This window comes from Ixodes scapularis, unplaced genomic scaffold, assembly GCF_016920785.2.
Source record: "Ixodes scapularis isolate PalLabHiFi unplaced genomic scaffold, ASM1692078v2 PGA_scaffold6__148_contigs__length_123643588, whole genome shotgun sequence".
NCBI classification, from domain to species: Eukaryota; Metazoa; Arthropoda; class Arachnida; order Ixodida; family Ixodidae; genus Ixodes; species Ixodes scapularis.
In genome coordinates this window covers 120,489,059-120,511,021 of record NW_024609881.1, presented here as the reverse complement: position 1 = coordinate 120,511,021, position 21,963 = coordinate 120,489,059, and the positions used below count along the sequence as shown (strand labels likewise).

At 47.1% G+C, this 21,963-nt stretch overlaps 1 protein-coding gene across 4 annotated transcripts in view; it reads left to right on the top strand.

The window, feature by feature from the left end:
- Positions 1 to 21,963, top strand: part of LOC8040291 (neuron navigator 2) — a 183,827-nt gene that overhangs the window by 25,543 nt on the left and 136,321 nt on the right. For all 4 annotated transcript variants that reach the window (XM_029988505.4, XM_029988504.4, XM_029988503.4 and 1 more), the window contains exons 2-4: positions 16,722 to 16,854; positions 19,014 to 19,240; positions 20,844 to 21,194. In XM_029988505.4, the coding sequence (XP_029844365.3) occupies positions 16,722 to 16,854; positions 19,014 to 19,240; positions 20,844 to 21,194 (711 nt within the window). The remainder of the gene's footprint in view (positions 1 to 16,721; positions 16,855 to 19,013; positions 19,241 to 20,843; positions 21,195 to 21,963) is intronic.

Here is a 21,963-nt window from a genome sequence, read left to right as displayed (position 1 = left end):
ACGAGAGGGCGCCACTAAAGCATGGGCTGTAATGGGCTGTAGCGCATGCATGCATCGGATAGCGTTTACTGCGCTACTCTCGTCGTCGTCGTTTTTGCCGTCGTATAGTCAATTCGGTATTACACTTCAATCGGCATAAGCGACAGAAAACAATGGGGAAAGATCTGAACGGGGGCCAGTTCGCGCTGCCAAATCGCCAAGCCCAACCTGCTCGCCGTAGGCCCTCAGAACGCACGGATCCTCCAGCCCATGCTACCACAGCGCCACTGCGTACATCCGGGACCTTTCCAAGCTCGCCGCTTCACAGCAATGCGTGGCGCGCGTCGGCGCCTGATCTCACCCCTCCTCTAGTTCGCTGTAATATCGTTGCAAAGCCCCTTGAACAAGATAGCATACTCGATTGGTGAAACAGCATCGGCAGCCTAGAGGTAGCTGTGACCGATAGATCTTATGGTGTTTACATGACAAAAAAAAAAATGGCGCTAAGAGGAATTGTGAGCGCGCCTCTTGACTGCTAACACCAGTTCCATTTTCAGAGGTGCTTGGACAATCTGTAGGTTGATATCTTCTTATCTAAGAGAGCATACAAATATACGACCTGCCGCTAATTGCAAAACGCTTCTTTTATTTTTTTAAGGGCAAAGGTTTATTTTATTAAAGGTACCATTGTAATTTTTGTTTATCTCAAGTTCACTTTCATGTAAAAATTACGTAGTAAAGATGAATGTAATATATATGGCATCTTATAACAATATAATGCATCAGCACAGCTGACCACAGTGGTGGCTGAGTTGCTGAATCCACGAGAAACTCTACGCTTAGGGCGAGCTAAGAGGGATCTCTTTATTAGCACGTGCAACCAGATTTAATATCCTGCATCTTGATGCAGACCATTTATAAAAGAAAAACATAAACTTTTCCGTTATAGACGAGCTGTACAACGTTGAACGTTACAAAAACTGTATGTACCGTCTTTTCTTTTCATTCGTGGACACTGCGAACTATTTCTTTTATTCCCAAACTTGGCATCTTGTATGTACTTTCTAAAATGACTCTAAAACAAATTTGCATAAACGGCTCCTCGAACCCCCTTTTATGCCAGCGTGGACAAATTGATTTATTCTCTTTAGAACGTATTTCTGGTTCGTCAAGATCGATAAACTATCCTACCGAAAGGGTTAAAAATACGTCTTTCTTCTTTCTTTTTTACTCAGGCATAAAACAAATAAACGAAAATCTTAAAAAAAGGCGTGAATATTCTTTATCTTGTGGCGACAGCCACTGAGAAAAGAAGAAGAAGATCGCGTGCAAATAAAAACGAAAAGATCAGTTCGATTTTGGAATGCGTCAGACGTAGCTTTTCGTCTGTCTTTCTCTACATTGGTGACCCGGCGCTACTAGCTGGTCGGTCGACGGCAAGGCCGTGGTGATCGACTACGCCAACTTCCAGTCCAGCTACATGTACGAACAGCAAGAGATCTTCAAGACGAGCAATATGAGGAGCTTCATCAGGCAGCTGAACTTGTACGGATTCCGCAAAGTGAGCCCCCACGACAGGGTGATGGCGCAGTACAGCAGCTCAACGCGGGGTAACACTACGAGCAGCGGCATCCACGCATTCCGAAACGAGTCCTTTGTGAGGGGACCGTCCGGACCTACTACGGAGGGTAACTCGCAAGGCCGGGCCGCCCAGAGCCAAGAGACCTCGGAAGGTAGCGTCTGGCTACCAGTCGTCGGGCTCCTCCACGAGCTCGCTCTCCGACGAGGCCAGGAGAACGCAACGTCAGGTGCCTCACTCTATCGTGGATTGCGAGGCTGACGACACCCCGAGCGACATGATTGCCCTCCTAGACCCTAACGAACCCCCGGCGGCGGTCTTCACGCACTTCAGCCCCTCTCCGAGCGGCTGGGAGCACGCGCCGCGGCTCGAAGACTGCCTCCTGCTAAGCCCTGTCCTCAGCTGCCTCGGCCAAACGCCCAGTGACGAGCTCTCCCGCCTCCTCATGACCGGTGATGACGAGGATCAGGATGGGACCAGCGGCGCCGATCAAGACCAAGTCTTGCCGGCTGCTGACGCAGTCAGTGCCGATCCTACCTTTCGTTTTCGCCTACGTCGATGACGTTCTTGTCGCCAGCTCGTCGCCGGAGGAACATCTACGCCACCTGCGCCTAGTATTCGAGCGTTTCGCTGAACATGGCCTGATCATCAACGCAGAAAAATGTGCGTTCGGCGTCCCGTCCTTGGAATTCCTGGGCCACGTGGTAGACTCCAATGGCATCCGACCTCTTCCCGACAAAGTGAAAGCGATCACCGATTTCCCACGTCCAGAATCGCTCCGCCAGCTCCGCCGTTTTCTGGGCCTGGTGAATTACTACGGGCGGTTCATCCCAGGTTGCGCGGCAATATTGCGTCCCCTAGAAGCGCTCCTTCAAACTACGAAGGGTACAACAGCCACTGTTGACTGGCCTGACGCTGCAGACAACGCTTTCACTACCATCAAGGAGCGTCTCGCTTCTGCTACCCTCTTAGTTCATCCAGAGCACGATGCCCCCACGAGCGTGATGGTTGATGCCTCTGGATACGCAGTAGGAGGGGTGCTGCAACAACGCATCAACAGCGAGTGGCTCCCGCTTGGTTTCTTCTCCAAGAAACTTACACCAACCGAGCAACGATATAGTGCCTTCGGCCGTGAACTCCTCGCGGCTTACCTTACCATCAAGCACTTCAGATTCTTCCTGGAAGGACGATCGTTTGTGATCTTCACAGATCACAAGCCACTAACCAATGCCTTCAGATCATCTAAGGCCACATACTCTCCGAGAGAGACGCGACACTTGGCATTCCTAGCTGAATTTTCTACCGACATTCAGCATATCAAGGGCGTCCACAACATCCCCGCCGACACCCTCAGCCGCGTCTCCGCAGTTCAGTACCGCGGGTGTGACCTTAGACAACTCCCTGCTCTACAGGAGAGTGACGAAGAGCTCCGCAACCTTCGCTCTTCCCCAACCTCCTCTCTCCATCTTGAGGACGTTTACTTCTCCGACTTGGGCACAGACATCGTTTGCGACGTCGACCCGGCGACCGGACGGAAACTGCCTTATCTGCCCTTGCCACTTCGGCGTCAGATGTTCAACAACCTTCATGCACTCTCACACCCAGGCATCCGCGCTTCTCAATCGCGGAACGCTTTGTCTGGCCTGGGATGAACACTGATGTCCTCGCGTGGGCACGAGCGTGCATTGCTTGTCAGCAGAGTAAGGTGTCCCGGCACACCATCACGCCTCTGGCAAAGTTTGCACTCCCCGACACGCGCTTTGCCAGCATTCACGTGGACCTCATCGGACCCCTACCGTCATCGCAGGGCTACCGGTACCTCCTAACCGTCATCGACAGGTTCACGCGCTGGCCGGAGGCTTGTCCCATCAAAGACACCACTGCCGAGACTGTCGCCTCTGCGCTTCTGTCCACCTGGATCTCCCGCTTTGGGGTTCCCGCCGAAATCGTGACCGATCGCGGACGCCAATTCGAATCGGCCCTTTTCCGAAGCTTGACAACTCTTCTTGGCATCGCTCACTTGAAGACCACAGCCTACCACCCGCAGGCAAATGGTTTGGTTGAGCGGTTCCATCGCCATCTCAAGGCCTCCCTCATGGCCCACGCCACACCAGATAAGTGGGCCACGTCTCTACCCATCGTCCTCCTAGGGTTGCGCACCACAGCCATAAAGGAAGACCTCGGATGTGCCGCATCACATCTAGTTTATGGAACATCGCTGCGCCTCCCAGCTGAATTGGTCAGCCCTACCACTCCGACCCACGGCGGCCCTACGATGACTGCAGGATTGCCTTACGCGGAAGACTTAGCCCGTCTGTTCGGTGACGTGCGCGCTACACCGACGCGGACACGCCAGAGCAAGCCTCCTTTCTTCCATCGCGACCTGCACAACAGTGGCTACGTGTTTTTGCGCGTCGACAGCGTCCGCCGTTCGCTCCAGCAACCTTACACTGGTCCCCACCTCGTCGTGGCACGTGGCGAAAAAACATTCACGCTGCGAGTTAATGTCCGCGACACGGTCGTGTCCGTTGACCGCCTCAAGCCAGCATTTGTTGAGAGCGATACGATCGCTCAGCCGACCGATCTTCCCAGCGTGCAAGCCACCTCGAGCTCAACAGTAGCACACGTGACCCGCATCAAACACTCCAGGACAGTTCACTGGGACGACTCCGTCTCCAAAGGGGGGCTATGTGGCGATAGCCACTGAGAAAAGAAGAAGATGATCGCGTGCAAATAAAAACGAGAAGATCAGTTCGATTTTGGAATGCGTCAGACGTAGCTTTTCGTCTGTCTTTCTCTACAATCTTTTTATTTTTGTTGTACATATAACGATCTTTGTTTCCAAAAGGAGTGCATTAACTTTACAACCTTCTTGCCAATCGTGCCCTTCGCAACCCCCCCCCCCCCCCCCTTTTTCTCCACCATTTTTTTTTTTTTTTTTGTGAGGTGTGAGAACATTAGAGGGTAGACTTCCTCTACTGTGATCTCACGCTCGTTACAACTTTTCGAGCACGTCGCCTCTTCCCAATGCTCCCTCTCTTTCTGCCATGCCCTGTATCTCTCAACGCATGCAGTGTGGGTGGGCGCCACGGTCCCCCACTCGACCGAAATTTCCCGCCTTATACTTATACCCCGCCTTATACTTATACCCATGCTCGAACAGCAAGGGCAAGTGCCTTCGTCAAAACCACCACGGACAAAGAAAAACAAAATATAGAACAAATTTTATAAAAACGCGCAGTGCGAAAGTGTTCGAACCGCGTCATAATTCACGCACACGTCAACCGCCAACGACCACTTGAGTGTCGCCTCCGCTTATTGTCACATCGCTGGTCGGCGCGCCACTTATAGTGGCTGGCAATTTGGATCACGAACCGTAGAACTTTTTGCACGCGTAATTTGCTTCTTCAGTTTGCGTCGCAGCCTGCTGCGTTCAATCATCTATTTTTGTTATTTCATTTTTAACTTGAGAGTTACTATGGCTCGTTGCGGCTGTCACGTCTTAGTTACTCTAATTGAATAGGTTATAGTAACTATGACCCGACGGCTGATTTATATCAAGTTGGCGTCTAATTCCTTCTCTCTTTCTTAATGAAACTGCAAAAACAAATTATACACCCCCCCCCCCCTCAAAAAAAAAAATGTTTTTTTTCGTCTTATTTTGTTTGCTTTACGTTGCTTGCTTTCAGACGAAAAAGAAATGTCGGCCTGAAATTAGGACAGCAAATTTTGTTGTGGAATCGATCCCTCGACTTTTCCAAGATTGCTAACCATAGTTTTAAACGCGTTTCATCTCGTGTGATGTCTTCTGTCTGCGTGTGCGTGTGTTTGTGCGCAAATTGCGGCGCACACAGCATAATCGTGGAGTGCCGATACTCTAAAGCCACGAACACACAGATCACACAAAAGACAGCCTGCAGAGCAGACATGTTCGAAACATGCATATACATGCTCGAGGCCTGACCGCACATACTTCTCTCATCATGTCTCCAACAAACATCGTGTTGTTGTTGTTGTTGTTGTTTTTAGCATGTACGAGAGTTTATCCGTAGTGCAGTGCCGCAGCTCTTTGCTATGTGGCCCTGGCGGCGCGCTGATAACCGAAGTTGACACTAACCGGAGGCACTCCGGGAATCCCTCGTCGCCAGGCGTTCTCCGCATGGGCGCGGCCATGTTGCCGCAAGCACGATGTGTCGCGCGCCACCACCGTGACGAACGACGTCGAGCTCCGCGTCTGATTAAGCCGGTCCCAAAAAAGCATATCGTCCCGACGCTGCCGACTTTTGATGCGTCGTCTGGGCGACCGTGTGTCAACGCCAGCCCGACTCCAAGGACAACTGAAGGTCCCGACGCCTCGAATTCCCCGCATGTCTAATGCAGTGGCAGTCCCTTTCTATTTCTTTTTTTCTTGTCTACCGTGCGTAATATTGAGCAGCCACGATCGAGTGTTCAAGTTCCATGATTCAATTACACTACCGGGTTGAACGAATCTGCTATGCATATCGGTTACGCTAAATTAACGTTTCGCACCAAGTGTCTTAAGTGATTCATTTATTTCATAATACTACATCAGTCCTACAGCTAAGACTGCGATGGAGGTGATCAGGACGCAACTGTGACCAATAACAGATGCTCAGAAAACCATGAATATGTTCGCCGAACACGCCGTAAACATATAAATATCACTCTCAACAGTAATGTCGTAATGGGCAAGAAAAGACAAAAACATCTAAAAGACACTTGATGAGGTAAATTATAGCGCAGTATCAGTGCTCAGAAAACAGATTTTGTTTCCTCATTGTTCGGGCGAAATAAGAACCCCTAACATCGTTCTTTAATGTCAAAATTCCTTTCGCTATTTCGTTTTCTTTTTTTTTTTTTGGTGCGCAGGAGTTTAGTTTTGTAAAATGTGATATTTTTAGAACCGTTAAGACTCTGAGCTCACACAGGACATGTGACCTCTTATTATGTAATCTTGAACCTGAGCGTCTTCACGTTTTCGTCAATTGTCGCTTGGATGCAACGGTTTCTGCTTAGGGTTCACATCCCCGATGCGTCTTTGTCTACGTGTAGACAGCCCAGGATGTGCTCAAGGCAACGGATGAGTCGTTAGTCACCTCGTCGCTTAGTCATTACTTCGTCACGTGACTTGAAAACAAGTCCGCATACGTGTGTCATCAGCCCCAGATGTGTCACATCTCATCTCCGCTGATGGGGTTTCCGAGCCGCCCCGTTCCTGACGAACTCGGCACGAAACGAACTACAGCCAAATTTCTGAAACTCTGTGGCTGCGGAAACTCCATTTGGTCTCGTTGGAGAGAGCCACTCCGAAACATTCATGTTCCTATATATAGGGCTGGGCGATTGATCGATTAACCTTCCGATGAATCGATTAATGCTTTAATTGCGATACATTTCTTCAACCGGTTATTTGATTGAATTGTGACAAACCAAAACGAAACAAGAAAAAACATTATATGCTTTCCTCATCTAGCAAACTTAGATAAAAAAAAAAAAAACTCGAGGTACACTTAAGCACTTTTTATGAGTTGTGAATGCGAAAGCATGCAAGCCGCTCGTCCGCTCCCTGTTTCGTCTGCTGCGTACTTTTCGTCGCCGGTCAGCGTGCGTGCTCCCCTGGTGAGCTTGGACGCTCCGTGTTAACGGCGCACTGATGGACACACAGCACCATCGGGTGAGTGGCCCATGGAAACTGACGAGCGCAGCGGCCAATGGGAGCCCCGTCGACGCGCGCCAGCCAATGGAACCGAAGGAAACTATCTGCCGTTTTCGCGCTTCAAACTGATGACGCCAGCTCGCTCCATGGGACAATTAATGCTTTCGCATAAAAAAAAAAAAAAAAAAAAAAAGAAATGACCAGAGATTTTATTCGAGTCTTGGGGTGGCCAAGTGAGTTTGGTCATGCATTTTTTGTGTATGTCTAAAGTCACCAAGATTGATGCCAGCGACGTTCTCTTTCCTCCCAAAGCCGACGAACGAGCCGCGCGCGACGTGTTTGACAATTGACCCGATATTCACGGGGCCAATTTCGGACACTCCCCCGACTGAGCTTCCCTTCAAACTAGCGAGAACACAAAGAGGGAGGACGACGCGTCTACATCGCGAGCGGGGTTGAGCCGTTGAGCGGGGGGACCTGTCGGCAGCCGCAGGGCCCGGTGTGGCCTTTCCTCGGCTCACGCCGAATGCCGTCTATATTCCCTCGAATAAAATCGCCGGGCACCCCCCGAAAATTGCGGAGACCACAGTAGTCGAAAGCACAAAATAGATTTTACTTTTTGTTTTCTTTTACTCGGGAACTTGGGGTAAACAATTATTGCCGTCTTCTACGTGTCCTCACCTACAGTTGGTTTTGGTCGGGGACACATGAGCAACGCTAAATTTAAACGGATAAGTTCTTCGAGAGGGAAGAGTCGTGCCGTATCCTTCGCCACTTTTACCCGTTTCAGTATTAGACACCTTACAGACGTGGAGGAGTACACCAATATGAAGGGTAAACTTCAGATGAATTCTAAGTGTAATGTAAGCTGCAGGGGCGATGTTTGCAACCCACAGCAAGGCGAGAAGATTGTGCCTCACACGATCACTTCAACTTCGAGCGAATGTCTGTTTAGCGCAGCAGTGACTATCGTGGACGAGCAAAACAGCTCGTTCCTGCCGGAGTATATCAAAGAACTTATCTGCATTCCCAAGTGGAAAAAGTGGCTGAAATTCTCTCTGGACTGTTCTCAAAAAGACATCAAAGTTGAACTCTAATTGAAAATAATACTTTGCGCTGTTCATCACAATAGCAGAAAAATAAGCAAAGGCAAGACGTGTCATTTTGTCCTCATTAATATATTATGCGTGTAAATATGCGAAACCGATGAATCGAATAATTAATCGATTAAGGGGTACCGAATATTCGGGTTAGAACTTTTAATCAACGCCCAGACCTCATAAACACGTTTTGAGGCCCCCAATTGACAGCTTCGTGCCCTGGCTACCAGGCAGTGCAAGAAGTTGAAACACCTGAAAACACTGGCTATAGGTGTCGTGAGTAGTCGTCCGATTCAGAGGGTTCATCCGTAGTCATTCATCCATCCATGCATGCTGAAAAGTGGGAGCAGACGTTTTGGCTACTCAGTTTTCCACAAGGAGGTTAGAAGTACTAGGAGGGGGCACGTTGCAATATTGGTGAAGCCTATTCATAAAAAGTTTAAACGATTTTGTGCCCAGCGTGACCGCAGATCTCTCGGGCGATTGGTGCGCGTGACATGTCACGTGTGAGATTGATGGTTGATTGTAGAAGGACTCCTTGCAGGCTTGCGCGCGCTCCGTCCGGTAGGTTTTATCAGGTCGAGGTCTAGACTGTGGTGTATTCTAGTACCCCACAGCAAGACGAAGTCTAGCTACGGTCATGTGATGTGGTCACGTTGGCATGGTAAGTGAGGAGAGTGAGGAGGAAAATGAGAAAGAGGCGAGGCGTCAAGGGAGCATGGCTTGTGGAGGCTACGCGGTCGACGTCATGCCCTCTCCTACCCTTCTATTCTTCATGGTTTTCCAGCTGGCACGTCTGATGCCACCTACCGGGCTGGAGTTGCGTTCTTTGTATTTGCATTTTTCTTTGTTTTTCTCCTTGTTTTGTCTTTTGGTGCTTGCTTATTCGCCATCGGATATTGAAGAAGGAACCTCCTGACGCTCTGACTATGGAGTAGACGTTTTGTTAAGCTTACTCTAAATCAATCGGAGAAACATCGTGGCCCCACACTATTTGTTTTACAACGGCTGCTATCAATAATATGTTTTGTTTGTTGCATCAGCTTATAAACTGTTACGAAACAACTTAGAAGCGGCATCCCTAACAGTTGAATGTATACCTGATCTGTGCTACTGGAGGCGCCACCTATACTAAAACGATCGGACACGCTTTTCAAAACCTAATAGTGCCTCTTTTTTTCTTTTCTTGGGTGGGGGGGAGGGGGGGGGGGGGGTGGGGGGGGGGGGGGCGGGGGAGGGGCGGGAGGTGGTTTACAACGAGTATTTGCCCAAATATTTGAAATTCTCGTATCCGGCGGGAGGGCCGCTCCAGCGTCCCGAACCCTATACAGCGTCTGGTCTTCTGTGTACGCTGATCACGCAGAAAGCCGTGCTTGTGTACACAGCGGCGAGAGTGTACACACTCTAGCTGCAGCCTCGGGCAAGCATGCACGCATGCCATGCCCGTTTTCTCCAGGAGCCTTCCGTCCGTTTATGGCTCCAAGTCGACGCGCTGTTCCTTCAACACCTCGGACGGGTGGTGCTCTGCGATGGTGCTCTGCGAGTTTGCGCGGTGAATCATGCCATGTGTTTCTTTTCACCGGTCGAGAGGAACTTTAGCAATCGAGCGTTCGCGCTAACCGACCCATCTAAAAGCTGGGATTAGATTCGAGATTAGATTGGGCATTGATTAGGCTCGAATGAATTGGATTTTATTAGAGACGGTTGCATGGAATTGCATTCGTTGGATTGGATCGGTCTATGGCGGCTTAATCCTTCGTGTCGTGCGATCGCCATGTAAGAAGGCTGGAAATGTGTGCACTGACAACTTAAGAAAACGCAAGTCATCCCGCTCCTCAGCCGATCAGAATGCGTGATTAGCTGATAAGAACGCAAAGGGACCAATCACGAAGACAAAAGCGTGAACATAAACATCACCGTTAAAGTCGGTACCTTGTTCTTTTCTAGCTTACTTTGGCAGGAAGACAACGGAATTGTGCATTGCATCAGAAGAAACAAAGTCGACGAGTGCTCGAGCAACTTCAACTCGACGCGACAAAACGAACACAAAGAAAGCAGACCTTTCGTCTGCTTTCTTTCTCCGCTCTTCTGTCGCTCTCTTTCTCGTTCTTTCTCTGGAAACATCCGACATCAGGGCTCAGGATTTGCCGCGTTCTGTTTCCGTCTTTACCCCGCTGCTCTAGCCCCCCCCCCCCCCCCCTTTCCCCTCCAAAAAAAAAAAAGAAAGGAGAAAAAAAAAACAGGGTGGATTTTTAATGTTGTCAGCTCGAACCGTTAAAATAACCCTGCTAGTCTTTTAATGTTATAAATAAAGAAATATGAAGAAAAAAAAATGCACGAGCAAATCCCCAGATGACGCTCACCGACTAACGCTTTCGAAAGAGCTAAGTTTCGGTTTCGACTCCACAGTGAAGTCTGCAATGAGAGCGAGGTGAACGTGACAATCGCAATGCTCACTGTCCCATCGCAGGCTTCAATGTTGTTGTTTTCATGTTCCTCCGTAAATCTTTGCGATTAGCTCTCTGACTACTGTGCAGGAAAGCGGACGCGCTGACACTACAATTTCTTGTTCACAGTTGAAATACTTCTATTGCTTTCCTGTCGGTCAAGTTGCCACATCTGTACGGTCGGAGAACAATTGTCAAGCTGCTCTATTGAAGTCTGCAACCAAAGTCATTGACAGAGTGAAAACACGCCAGATTTCGTATAGGGTGTACGATAAAGAACGAAAAGCATGCATGTCGGCGTTTCGTCGAAGGTATATGCATCGGAACGCTAAGTTGTTCGTGCAGTGCTGTTCCCTGTCACGCGAGCCCGAGGGCCTCCTGAATTATCGGTCGTGCTGCGGCGTCGCACACATTGAGGGGACAGGGTAGTTTCAGCGCCGTCCTTCGTCCTCGTGCTCAATCCACCCGTCGGCGACCTTCCCAGTTATGACGCTGGGTGACGCACCGCACGCTCCCCGAGAACAACTCGACAACACGCAACACTGTGTCACCTACAAATAGCGGAGAATTCTTAGTGCATGTACTCTAAGTAATACGGAGAGCCTCCTTTTCCGCACAGCATTTGGGAGAGCCAATCGCTGCAATCTACGGAGGGCGTTCGGTGAAGGACGGAACTAAAAATATGTTTAGACCTTAAAAAAAAGAACACAAGAAAGGTCTGCACTTTGACATTGAGCATGGTGAAACGCCGTGCCCAATGTCACCGCGCAAAGATATTTTTTTTTTGTAAATTTTTGTTGTTGTTGTTGTTGTTGTTGTTGTTATTATTATTATTGTTGTTGTTGTTGTTGTCGTTGTTGTTTTTGTTCTTATTGTTGTTGTTTTTGTTGTTATTGTTCTTGTTGTTGTTGTTGTTTATTTCCACCATTCGTTGTGGTTGTGGCTATTGGCTCGCCCAAGTGCTCCGCTGGAAAACAGACGCTCCAGACTCCTAAGAGTGTGGGAACCACGCAGGAAAGGGGGCCGCATGGTTTTAGTACAGTACATAAGACAAGTAGTCTATAGACCGCGCTTCCAAAGTGGGTAGAGCCTCCCTCTCGCCGCTACACCGAAAATAAACAGCGCTAAACAAGGTCTGAAAAGAGCTCATTGTACAATTCATAAGATCCCGCGATTAAGTTATCCTGCGACTTGGCCCTAAGTACCTTCCAGATACAATAGCGCGCCTCAAATGTAATCCACTTCGGTGCCTTTACTGCACACTGCAACTCTGCTACATCATGCCGCGATAATGGCGCTTCGGGCGCACTTCCAGTCTTGTAGGTGTCGGCGGAAGTCGGCATGCGGGACGTGCATTCGTGTGTTGTTTTGAAAGAAACCAAGCTAAAACCTGCCTTCCCGTCAAAACGCCGCGACTGGGGCCGTACCAAAGGAGCCGGGAAAGGTGCGAAGATCAGTTTTTACGTGTTTTCTGCCTGCTCATTAAATCCGAGAACGTGGGTGCCGGGGAAAGGAAAAACCAGATACTGTCGGACAACGATTGTTTGTGCGGGAAGCACTCTTGGTTGAATTCATGGATACTTGTGGTCGTCAGATTTATTTGTTTTGTTCCAACATGAACGCGGGAAAACCGTCAAGTTGTTCGGACAACCTGCAGACTACGTTCAGTGCGTGTTCAAGCTCAAACGGCCACCTGATCGTTCAAACTGTCGTCTGCTCTTTCAAACTCGTTCAAACTTTCGTCTGCTCATTAAAAAAAACATCGGCCAGTAGACCAAACGTTGCGATAAGAAGTAAGTGCAGGCCTCGAAAAAACTTATAAGTTTGAAAGTTGTTAAGTAGGCTCGGTGTAGACAGTATGATACAAGATATTCATCCTTGCCATCACCGATTTGTTTTGCCTGATTAACTTGGACCGATTCCGCTTGCGACTTTCAGTATCAACGTCGGGCATCGCAGCTACCGTCCACGCTTTGGCAGCCCCAGCGGCTTCACGACTGTAAATAGCGAGCAGAATCTCACCCGAATCAGGCTTTAGCGATCGTTCTGCAACGTTCACGCGGAAGGAATGGCCGCACGTCCCATCATTGACGCCAAGTTTTGCCGTGTAATGAGCCTCGTTAATTTCGCCCAGACCACTAAAGTACCAATGCTTTGCTAGGTAAACGTAGAATCAACAATTTAAACGTGAAAAAGAGCCCTAAAACTAACATCGACGCCGACAACATCACATACCAATGGTTTGCGGACGCGAGACGCGACGCTTGCCCACAACCCATTGCGCATGCGCGGCGCCGGTGGCGTGCCGCTAGAGGCGCTCCGGTTTGTTTGTAAGCATGAGTTGGTGTATAAGTATCCCTCTTTGCGGTTATTTATGAGTGATACTGTGGTACACTAACTATACTTTGCCGACCATTACACCAAAGCGACACTCCCCCACCACCCCCCACCACTCACGCGCAACGAAAAAAATAAATAAAATAAACACTCTAAGAAACGCCGACCACCTTGAAAGCACGTCACGGTTATAGATAAGACGGAAAACATAATTCCGCGAACCTTCCTTCCCTCCCTTACTTTAACACCACCAGAATGTGTTCGCCGGTAAAAGCCCTAAGCATGACCGACGCCACCTGCATTTCGCCCGGCACTAAGTTGACAGTGCGGTGAAGGCTACGCGCTCGCTCGACTAATGAGCCGCGGTCCCTTGTACCACGTGACCCCACTTTGTGCGCTTGGGTAAAAGCTGGAGCGTCGTCATCACGTGGCAAAAAAATGAACGTTTGACTGGTCCAACGGGCACGATACTTCCACCGCACTGTCAACTCATTCGATGAACGGAGTGTTGTAAAAAAAAAAAAAAAAAGGAAAAAAAAAGTAAGAGAGCCGAGAACAGGTCTTTAATCGACGGTGCCTCATGTCATGTTGGAACGCGCGAAAGCCGAGAAGGGGTGACTTGGGTTCCGCGAAGGTCTCCCCGACCCGTTCATTGTACGCGGCCTCGGAGGGGGCGTTTTGTCGGCGATGTCTAAGTTAGCCGGTTTTTTTTTTGTGATTGCTGTGTTTTTTTTTTTCTTTTCTGTCTTGCGTTGCTTACATACGGTCGCCCAGAACCCATTTCTTTTGCGGCCTTTCTTTAGACAAAACAAGGATAAAATATGTTGCGATCATTAAACCAGTTGCTGGAGTGCCGAGCCATGAAACAGGCAGTAAGCTTACAAAGAAAAACGACAGAACTATATCAGCGTTTGTGGCAATTACTTATCCTCGTTACGTTAATTTTATTGGGTGTTTTATGCGTTTCCGTTTTGATGTAGGCGTATGCATACGTGCGGCATAGCGCTCCAAACCAAGAGTTTCAAGCGCTCGGCGCACTTAGGCCAATTTTATGTCGATAAAGCTCGGTTCTATCAATTCACGGTAGGGTAATTTTCTTAATGATGTTACGCGAGTTGCGTTAATCTTGTAGTCATATGTATATCACATGTCTTGTATACGTTGGCATACGTTGGGGGAGGAGAGAGAAAATAAATAGCGGATTGACCTGGACGAAACCGCACTCGGGGATTAGCAGAATTGCACATCTTGCGGTACTATCCTTTACGTTTTCTGTGTAGTCGGTAAGAGGCTAAGAGAAAAGTGGAAGCTCCGCCCACCTCTTTCCACTTTAACAGAGTGAACGCTGGAGAGGGGGCGACCTCCTCTCCAGAATTCGCTCTGCTAAAGGGGGAACAGGTGGGAGGAGCGTTTTCTAAACTCTTAAAGAGGCACTGAAGTCGATTCTGAGATTGTCCTTTTGGGGTAACAACTCAATCTAGACACTCTAAACATCCCAACAAACCCGAAATTATAATCGTGCGTAGCTTATTTCCTCGTTAAAAGCGTGTTCAAAGATCGCGACATGCCCTTTTTGGGAAGAATTTTCTTCCGAGTGAAGTGGTCGACGAGGGGCGCTTGTCGGCGAGTTGCAAGCGATGGCTTAGCCCGCGGAGAAAAAGAGGAGTCTTATCCGAATGTCTACCTATCAGACTCTCTCCGAACCGAACTGTAACAAAATCATTCGGAATCTGCGCGTATTTTAGGGCTTTCATTGGTCCACACAATGTAGTCCGCAAGAAAAAAAGAGTCCACATGCCTTTCTTTTGCCCTGAGATGAACGGGGGGGTTTTGTAATATAGGACTTGATAAATGTGAGAACTAACATATTTTTAAACAATATAAGATTAAAAACGACCTTTTCCAAATATGACTTCACTGCCCCTTTAGCCTGTCACCAACTATAGTTTGATTCAGCTTCTGATATTTTTATCTGAATGTTTCCCAACAAAATGTTTCGGGGTTTTTGTTGACCCGACTGTCCTGCTTCTGCTCTTTGCACATGAAGCGATCCTCTCAATCTCGATGACATGCCCCTAGCCCTTTTATCTCGTGTCCTTGTCTGTTCCAATATAAAAACTGAACAGCTGCCGAGGCTCTGCTTCTGAATCCACAAAGAGAAATGGCATTACGGTGATTCACTGAGTAACAACGCACAATTAACACAGAATGTATTTTATCAGACGTTTTCTATGAAAAAATCGTCATGAGCGAGAGTCATGAACAAGAGTCGTGAACGAGCGTCGTGAGCGAGAGACACGCTGGGAGTTAACATTACACAATCCAGTTTCCATGCTAAATTTAGCGGAGGAATAAACGTCACGTGACGTCATGTGACGTGGCCAATAAGATGATCCTGTTTCCCCGCAATATTTAGGGGAGAAAATCGACGTCACATAACTTCATGTCATGTACTACCAATAATATCATACAGTTTCTCCGCAAAACTTTACGAAAAAAAAAATATATAAAATGAACGTAAAAAATTAAAATAAGGGAACCAATAAAAGCAATAAAATCGAAACAAAATTATTACATGTGTGTTTTGTGCGGGACACATTATGTACTCCCTGGTCTTTGTCAACATAATCAAGCTCCCGTATTTATTTTTTGACGTCAACAAAAATAAAACCGTCAGATCCCTCTTCCTTTTTTTTTTTTTTTGCTTTCTTTTAACCTTGGCAACCTCAAAAATAAATCCCCACCCAATGACCAACGCTCCTCAACACTCAAGGACAATAAGCAAAGGGAAAAGAGTCAATATTACAGTATTTCCGCACTTTGCATTTTTGTTTTCTAACCAACCTGATCGTATTCTGAGTGTTGTCATTTGCTACGATCCTTCCGTTATTCTCCTGCGTGTGATCGTTAAAAAAACGAACACTTTTGTTACAGGTCATATTGCTACTCTAAGCCAGTGATATTAAACGTCATAGTTCAAGGTAGGTAGACGTTACAGAGTAAATACATACGTACAGAGCGCGACACTGTCAACACGAACAAGCGATGGCCGGTTTTTCCAGTGTTTCTCTTTAAAACCAAGAAATGTCATTAAAAAAAAAAAAAAAAAGAAACGAGACGTTCTTTTTTCCTGTTTTCTACTTCGACCAAGTTTCCCTGCTTTTACCACAGTCTCGGGTTTTCTACATCATGTCATTCAAGTTATTATTTGCTATGAAAAGAACTCATTTAGTTCTATAATGTGAGCAATAAAATTTTGTGCTCGCTATTACTATTTAGGAGTCAAATGCGAAAATGCGCCGATGTCATGTTCGCGCTAACAGTGTCGCCGTGTGTACAACAAACAAAAAATAGGTCTTTTCACGTAGCTATTAACCTATACAGGTGTGGCCCATTAAACCACGTGTGAGTTTCATAATACCGTCTCTGCTCGGCGTTTAGGGCAAAAACATCGTTTTTAGGGCAAAAACGATGTTTTTTCCCTAAAATTGCGAACGTACGAGCGTCTCGCTCGACGCGCGAACTCGGACGTTTTACGCCATTGCGGTTAAACCCTGTCCGCTAATATGCTGGTCCCTTTGTTTCGTTTCTCCGTGCCGCAGGGATCTCCGGCCTTGCAGCGCCCAAGAGCTCGGCCAACAGCTCGAGGTCGGGTTCGCCGCACACCGGGTCCTTCATCCCTCAGCCCAAGGCGACCGTGATCACCCGGGACCGGAACACCTCGGACAGGTCGAGGTACGTCACGCCGGGGTGTGCCAAGCCACCCGAAATGCTGATTCACACATTTGCGTCCGTCACACTTTCGCAAAGATAATATAAGTTGATGGCCCAGTGTATTAAACATCACATAAACAATTAACTCAAAATCCCAAAAAAAAATTTTATTACTTGTTTTTTTTGCTAATTTTTATTAATTCTTCATTTTAATAATTATATTTTTAACAACTTAAAAAAATTCCAACTATATATCTTCTTCTCTTTCCAAATCATCCGTCGTTTTCTTGTGTTTTTTGTTTTGTTTTTGTTTTTGTTTTTTCCAGGTTTACTTTTTATCATTGTACTTATCTTTTCATCAAACGACCGTTGAAAGTACCGCTTGTCCTGTCCAGGTTCAGTCCCCACCCTGCCCGTTTCGATCTGGGTGATCACATCGTACCATCGTGAGTTTTTGCGTAACCACTACTGCGCGGTACCCGCTGAAGATCCCAGGGAGTAGCGGTCGTACTGCACCGGCTAGATCTCTTATCTACAGTGGGTAACGACGTCGCCATACTTGGGCAGACTAAACTCGCACTGTATAAAGAAATACCGACTCGTATGTTTGTCCTGTCCTGTCTTCTACTTGTCCTGTGTATCTCGCGTTAATCCTTTTTGCCACACATTTGCGTTCGAGTGTGATGGAGGTCGTTGCGGTAAACTTGCAGCCGCTTAACAGCCTGTATTACAGAGAGTCTCCAACTCCTCGGTCGGGGGTCACGTGGTTTGTGAGCCGCGTCTGCAAGGTGCGAGGAGGTGACGAACGCGCGGATCGTCTGCAAACGCCCCCGCCTTTCCTCCTGCTTTCCTGTTTTCCTCCTCGCCACGTGACAATGCAGCGCCTGCGCACCGGCGACCAGTCGCAGCAGGAGGTGTCCGCCATTTTAAAGGGATACTTCAACGAAATTTGAAATATATCCGTTGTGTCGAAAAATAGGCGGAATATGATCCACAATATCCGTAAATCACAATCGCACGTTTGTATTTCGAGCCTGGTAGGCTGTATTTTTTGTTATAAACGACCCACTCTAGCAAGCGCTCGGACAAAACCCAGCTTAGAGCACGTGACATCCGACGCAATTGTGACGTAGTTCGTCTCGGGACGAGCAAAGCTACGGCGAGGCTGACGTCGAGGAGATGGTTTAGTCATTCCAGCCACCGAAGCGGCTGCGTTTGTACGAATATTGAGTGAGGGGTTAATCTTTTATAATCTGGTAGGGGGACAATGGCTACTTCTGGAACACACAAAAGGGACTTTTCTCGTCGTGGCCGGAGGCGCGACACTCACCGTCACTAGCTCTCAAGGTTCCTAGACGGGCATTACAAACGAGGCGTTAGCGACATCCACCAGGTGCTCTTTGCTAATCGTTTATTTCGTTTTAAAATTCCTTTTCGTGACTTTTTTAACAAGATATTGGTATGTTCGATGTGATACTGCTCCTTTGAACACATATGGACCATAAAATAGGCGCCGAAATTTCGTTGTAGTATCCCTTTAAATTGCGAACGCTCCCCATGGTTTGAGATGAATTCTCTTTTCAATCTAGGCTCTCTACTTAACACACTGGCACACAGGCGCCATCTATCGGCTAGCCCTGGCTGAAACCATTTCCATCAGCGTATATATTTCCATCATCTTTACGCATCATTCTTTCACAATGGACTTGCTGGTATAATTCGGACAAAGTCACCAGAGACCATTTCTCATAAATGTCGCAGATTTGATATTGCAAATACCGCAAAATCCCCAATCTACACTCTAAAAAAAAAAAAAAAAATCTTGTTGTAAAATTACTCTTAGGATTGATGAATTCAAACGTTATTTAAGAAGCAGGCGCAACTGAAAAATGCGATGTCCTTAAAAATACAATTGACCCTCTTCTTTCTTGAATCAAATATTAATTATATTGATAACGTGAACAAAAATTATGAAGTAGCCGGCGCCATTTTTAAGGTTGCCAATCTTTCCAAAACAACCAGTTACTCTTTCTCTCTCCCCATTCACTTTCTCTCTCTCTCGGTCTTTATTTATATCTCTCTCATTCACAACGCGTGTTAGCAATCATCTTTGAACTTAACAGGCCAGACCCAGAGGACAGCGGTATAGTAACTATTTGGTGTTCCTCTCCACGTCCCAGACCATCGTCTACGGCCTCCGCCTCGTCCATCTCCCACCTTCCTGTCAAGAGTGCCGTCGGCGTCCCCGTCAGGCAGCAACAGCCCGCAAGCGCCGCCAACGGCCACGCCGGGCACAAGGCAGCCGGCGCAAACAACGCCGCCAACGTCAGCCTCAACAACAACTCTATGCTCGACAAGTTCAAGTTCTTCAACTCCAAGGACAAGGGGGCCCACGACAAGTCCAAAGGTAGGTTTCGAGAACAAGCCTGAATGCGCATCTTAGCCTAACGTATGAAGTTCGAATGTCTTATAGTTCGTTTTTGCTAAAATTATTGTTTAATGTTGTGGTTGATCTTGTTGTTGTTTCGCATTTGGGTGGGAGGCAGAGGCAAAAGACTGCAAGCCCTGACGAGGGTCTGCCCCCTTACGAAGTTCTTGGCGCATGTCAGCGAGCACACAAAATCAACAGAACTTGATCTTGTTCGTTTGTTTGATTTTCCGTGGTGCATGTTTTTACCCTCACTCGCCATCAAAAATTTTTTAATGTCTTTCTTGAAATCGTGAAAGCAACAATTGAAGTTCATTTGTTCTTCCATGTTATTTCACAAATTAGGAATCTGGAGAGTAATTTTTTGTTTCTCATAATTAGTTCTGATTGTAGGGGTTTTCCAAATACTTTTCCTTCGTGCATACTCTGTATTACAACTTTTTGGAGTTAGGAATAAATGTTTTTGATGTGCTAGCTGAAGCATCGTATTATATATGTGTGTATGTGCAAACGAACAACCTAAGGCAAGACTAACAAGTATACATAATATTTTACGCTAAATTTAGCTGCTGTTTAGCTCTTTTTTTTAAAGATAAGGCTCAAAAGGCCAAGACAAGCCCTTATATAACAGATTCCCCGTTAAACAAAACACTCAAGCGTGTCTTTGCCTACTTGTACGTGATAATGAGGTGCAGCCAGGATATAATAATAGGTCACTTATGAAGTGGAGGTGTCCGTTCTAGTTGTTTACAGGGTTTGCTCTTCCTACCAGTTGGGTTTTAAACAAGCTGAAGCAGCCAGGGATTCGGTCACGGTGACCCAACATTATGTCCTAATACCCATTTTATCAGCACAGAAGACTGTAATGTATGCCCTGGTTGTTTCCTTTAGTAATCATCCCTAGAACAAATGACTCAAGAAATTTGTTCAGATGTTTTCCTCCACCTCAAAAATGGACTCTTCTAGTACGTAACCACACGTATATTCTAAATATAGTTGTATTGTTGTTGTAATCGTTGTTGTTTTGGCTGTAGACACAAATTTCTTCTTGCTAGTTTTCGACGCATTCTCGGTAGCTAAAAGTGACATCCACCGTCTTGTGTATCCTATCTACTGATATCGGAACATTCGCACGTTGGTATCATGAGGGAGCGGCAATTAGTACTATTGCATTGTTGCCAGACAGCCTTGCCATTGTTAGTTCATTGTCTGAATTGGCAGAACGCCGTCAATATGTGTGTGAAAAATACTGGTGCTAACCACACGCACCGGGGCTCAGAGTATTCAAACAGGGGCGGCAGTAACAGATCACGTGCAACGGCAATGCGCCAGCTGTGCCGACGACAAATGAACATTGTGATCAAGTCTGCAAGCCAGCAGAAATCACAAGAAGTATACTATAAAACTGGTGGGAGAAAACTGGGAAGAGGGGGGGGGGGGGGGGTTTACATCAATAATTCTTAAAACTCTTAATGTTCTTTCTTTTAGTTTTTTTTTTAGGTTGTGAACTCCCGATACAAAGGGTTCAGCCTTCTTAATGCGATTCAATCCAATCCAATCCACTTTCCGTCCGAAACCGCAGGCACAGCCTCAAGACGACCCAGCAGCAGCAGCGGACTCAGCTCTGCCAGGAGTGAGAAGAGCGACTCCTCCGTGAGCCTGTGCGGTGATCCACCTGGTTCCCCTTCCCCTGGTACAAGTCCAGCACCGGCAGTGGCTGATGCCTTCCAGGCCAAGTTCCACTCGACCGCTGCACCTGCTTCACACTGCAATGGCGGCGTGCCCAACTCTGCGCTGGTCGCGGAAGGAACTGAAGCCTCTGTGAACAGCCCTGCCGCGGGGGTGAAGAGTCTGTCCAAGAAAAATTTCGGCAGGTCCATAGGAAAGCATCCAGCGGCGACGACTACGAAAACTACGCCTGTGGCTAACGCTGGTGAGGCGATCTTATTAATAGAACATACCTTGCAAGTAAGAGATAAGCAAATGTTGATTGCATCGTAATTTTCTCAAAGCACGAATGTGGCTGGAGCTAGCAAGAACTTGTAAAGAAGATTTCTGGAACGTCAGACCTACGAGCATGTTGCTTAGAAAGTGTGACTCACTGTCGCTATTTGGAAAAAAAATATTTCGTAATTGTGAAAGGACTTGAGGTGGTAAAAGGTTCCTGGTAATATTGTCATAAGCGAGTGTGTGCTAGCCTTTTTGAAACTTCAGGGATCTCGAACGGTTTTAGCGTTTATGTGGAACCTGATCTCTTGAGAGCGGGAAAATATCGTCTTCGGTTTCACTGAAAGCTAGATTAATTTCAGACACGTAACAGACACCCAAACATTTATGTGATAGGTCTGTTTGTTAGTGGGTTACATAAGTGTCAGCTAAAACGTTCTCCTCGGAATATTTGGGAATATTTAAGGCGCCAACTTTAGTAATGTATTAAGACCTCTATATCATGAACATATGTCTGTGTACGTTTTAAATTAGACCGTCTGGTTTTGTCAAGCTCCTTGAGCCAGAAAAATTTACCATTAATATTCTAATACTTGTTAATATTTGCAGGATTTTAAGTTAATGATGCTTACGATTAGTTTATCTCCAATTTGTTATTACAGCGATAGCTGTTAGTGGGACACTTCGCGCCACCGACCGCGCTTCATATCGACGCGGGCCTTTTTCAGCACTCATCCAACACATTCTACGGGCCG